This window comes from Drosophila rhopaloa, unplaced genomic scaffold (genome assembly GCF_018152115.1).
Source record: "Drosophila rhopaloa isolate 14029-0021.01 unplaced genomic scaffold, ASM1815211v1 contig_2, whole genome shotgun sequence".
In the NCBI taxonomy this organism is placed as follows: Eukaryota; Metazoa; Arthropoda; class Insecta; order Diptera; family Drosophilidae; genus Drosophila; species Drosophila rhopaloa.
The window spans coordinates 10,740,545-10,744,402 of NW_025335083.1; the positions used below are offsets into that span (position 1 = coordinate 10,740,545).

The window sequence follows — 3,858 nt, forward strand, 5'->3', positions numbered from 1 at the left end:
AGCATATGTTTCGAACATTTTTCATAATCAAAAAGCTTTTAGCGGCGGACAGTGGCAATGATGGCTAGCGAGGATGCAGCATTTTCCGCCGTCCCTGCCACGCCCCCTTGAGCACCGCCCGTGGGCAAGTGGAGCTTATTGTCCGTTTCATTTTCGAGTGCAGCAGCGTGTAAAATCGCAATAATGCACAAGATTCCCAGCGCAGCGAACAGTTGTCCACAGACCGTTTTCCTTTTTCCGGGAATAAAAACTGAAGCCTGCAGCAGGGATATGTGGACACGACGAACTGGTGTTACCCTGAAATCATAAATAAATGGCAAATTTAAAGGGGATAATACTTTGACACCTATACTCCTACAAGACTGTTTACATTTTAGGCACGAAATCAAAGTATAAACTTGTATTACAATATCAAATGTTTAATTCAACAGAATATAAATAAATATATAAATATGTAAGAGTAAAAAAAAATTATTTTTGAAGTTTTTTATTGCTAATTATTTATTGGTTAATAAACCTGAAATGCCTTTTCATAAGTTATAAAAATGAACCATAAAATAACAACTGCTTGTTAAAAAAAATCAATATGATTAGATATAAACTTCCTTAAAAATCGTTTCAGTAGTCATAAAAACTATTTGAATAATTTAATTGTAATATTTATTATAAACCTTTTCTTAATAGCAAACAAAATCTTCAAGAAAGTCTGTAAGCCCTAGTAATAGAGCATTCCCACTTGACAAATGCAAGCCAAACTGCAAGCAGAAGCGACAACAGCAACAACACTAGAAGCATTTGTCATGGCAATTGATAGCGAAGAAATCCGCAACACCCAAAAACAAATTCAATTTAACTTTCAGCAAATATACACAAACCAAAAAACAAAACAAAACGCTGCCACAACATGGAGAATAAAACGAAAACAATACGAAATTAAATTCAATTTTCATAGGCATAAATATATCTAACAAATAGCATTATATTACAAAAGTAACACAAATGAAATCATTCGATTATAACGGCAATATTTTGTGCATTTTGCAAATTCCCAACAATATTTATTTGCTGTTGACAGTTTAGAGTCGAACGGATGACTTTTGAAAGAGCAGCGTTTTATTTGTTTCTGGTCTACATTTTATTATTGCCTGTCCGAATGCTTTTAATTGCCTTTCATTAATTTTTACGCAATGCCGGTCATCATATGCAAATAAATTGCGCATACGCCTCGTTGCTGCCACATAAAGCACAGCCGTGACCAGCACAGTAATTGATGCTAAAGTTTTCTCGACAGCTAGATGCGGCTGAATAATTCTGTAGCCGTTCAGGGCTTCGGAGCATTTACCGAAGATAGATTAAAGGATTTGAGAGTTTAAAATGGCAAAAAGGAAATTAAATACTTCAGAAATTAATGGCATTAAGTACAAACAAATCTCAAATGAAGTTGTTAAGCTTTGAACAAGTTTTACCTTATTCAATTTATGTTGTTTGTCTAAATGTTATATATTTCAATACAATTATTAATCACATTTAAAGAATTTCAACGTAACAACTTTCGTGGTTCAAAAATATCATTCAACTATACATGAAAAGTTAAATTTATTTTGATCCTAATTAAAACAAGAGAGAACGCTATAGTCGGGTGCCCCGACTATTAGATACCCGTTACTCAGGTAAAGGGAGTGCGAGGGAGATGGAGATAGAAATTTGTATCACGCATAACTTTTTAACGAATGGTCCGATTTGAAAAATTTCTTCTACATTTCGATAGGTATTGATAAACACAATAAAACTGCATTTTTACTTTTCCGAAATATTTAAATTTTTAAAATCGTATATAAGCGATTGTGGGCGTTAAAGGGGGCGTGGCACCATTTTGAAACAAACTTGCGCTGCGTAGGAACTCCTAGAATCTGCTTGCAAAATGCCAATCTTCTAGCTTTTATAGTTTCCGAGATCTCAGCGTTCATACGGACAGACAGACGGACAGACGGACAGACGGACAGACAGACGGACAGACGGACATGGCTATATCGACTCGGCTAGTGACCCTGATCAAGAATATATATACTTTATAGGGTCGGAAACGCTTCCTTCTAGCTGTTACATACTTTTGCACGAATACAATATACCCTTTTACTCTACGAGTAACGGGTATAAATATATGTAGTACTTATTCTTTTAATTGCCTGTCGTAATAATTTGACACATATAAAATAACTTTTAAATTCATTCAGGCCTTAAGTAATTTTTTTTTAAATATTCAGCCACCTAATCAGTATGAAAACCGCACTTTATGCCTTGAGTTTTGGGTACTCCACGTATATAAATAAAGACCTGCCTCAGCTTAAAGTTCCTCCACGCAATCCAGCCGGCTCAGAGGTCATAATTTCTGGTTAAGCTGAGCGTAATCGGCACTTTTACCTAAATGGACCATAAGGCGTTAAAATGTTGTTATCGCCCCGCACAAAACCCAGGTCCACACTTCCACATCCCCGCTTTTGTCTTCGCAGGGCGACTTACCTTTGGCAGTGCAATAAAAAGCCGAAATACATTTCGATTATGCGGCAAGAAAGAAAATTTCTCTTGCCTTCTTCCTTAACTTTTCTTCGAATGTTTTTCTTTTTTCCATTCTATTTTATTTCTGTAAATTTTCCTGCTGCCCCTGACGACAATTTGAGGGAGGTCCACAACCCTTAATCGAAGTTCCCGTACTGTCGGCAATAAAAGAACGAATTTTGTAAGAAAATAGCATAAAATATAATTTGCTTGAAAGCCAAAATATGCTTACGAATCGGAGGGGTGTGGCTATCATTTTTATGGCCAAAGTATTCGAATTGTTTTGTCTAAATTGATGTCATTTTACCCCCGAGCATATGCCCAAGTATCCCTCAGTGTTTTCAGTCATATTTCTTTCTTAAAAAGTTTACACAAATATTTTAGCAAAAAAAAAAATTCCCGTACAGAGCAATTATGTGTCTGCCAATAATTGGAAGTGCCCTCTGTTGGTAAGTTCGTTTTATTTTGCCTTAAAATTTCTAGGAATTTTAAGTGTTATCACCTTTTGCAGCTGTTGCAAATTGGGACTCAAGTGTCTTTGCTTTTTTGCCTTCTCCGCGTTCGGTGTTTTGCTCATTGTAGCCTTGGTGGTCTACTTTTGTTTCTTCTACAATAAATCGGAGGACGAGACAACCAAGATTGATTTCGATTCTACTATGGGAACCACAGCTCTGGAGGACAGTGTACATACCACAGCGGCCCCATCGCTAGTTAGATCGTTTCTACATCAATTAATAGACCGAATTTGAGATGTACCCAAGTATCAAAAAATGTATAACAGAAATATAAGGTGTAAAAGGACCTTCACATTTAGGCTTCGAATCAGTCAAAGTTTTACTGACTCGTAAAATGTTATTTCATTTGCAGAAAGCTTAGGTCACTATAGACAGTTTAGACATTTAAAAATCTGATAAATATATTTATTAATTATATTTATTTATCCTTGCTGGCAAATACATTATATTATCTCTGCTTTAAACAATACTTCAAAAATGCCACACAGTAAACAATTTAAAGTAACTTCTAAGCAGATTTTGTGTATCGGAACAACTTGCCTAGTGAATGCCAAAAAAAATCTTTTGTTTTGCACTTTAAAAATAATTGTTTTGTATATACATTAAACCAAGCCATTTTAATCCAAATGGAGTACTCCTGGTCAAAGCACTTGGCACTTGGTTAGCTTGCCTTTCACTTATTCGGGCCGCAAACGAAGGAAATCTGTGGAAAAACCACCAACCCATCAGCTGCTGCTGTTGTGTGAAAAACTGATGCCAGTAGTTAATGGTACTTTGTATGCAAAGT

At 35.7% G+C, this 3,858-nt stretch overlaps 1 protein-coding gene across 1 annotated transcript; it reads left to right on the forward strand.

Annotated features, from left to right (window-relative positions):
* Window positions 1–2,893: 2,893 nt before the first annotated feature.
* LOC108037559 (protein midgut expression 1) lies at window positions 2,894–3,378 on the forward strand. The gene is made up of 2 exons (XM_017114163.2): window positions 2,894–3,005; window positions 3,068–3,378. Exons 1-2 carry the CDS (start codon window positions 2,971–2,973, stop codon window positions 3,303–3,305), a joined length of 273 nt encoding a protein of 90 aa, XP_016969652.2. The 5' UTR covers window positions 2,894–2,970; the 3' UTR covers window positions 3,306–3,378.
* The last annotated feature ends 480 nt before the right edge of the window (window positions 3,379–3,858 follow it).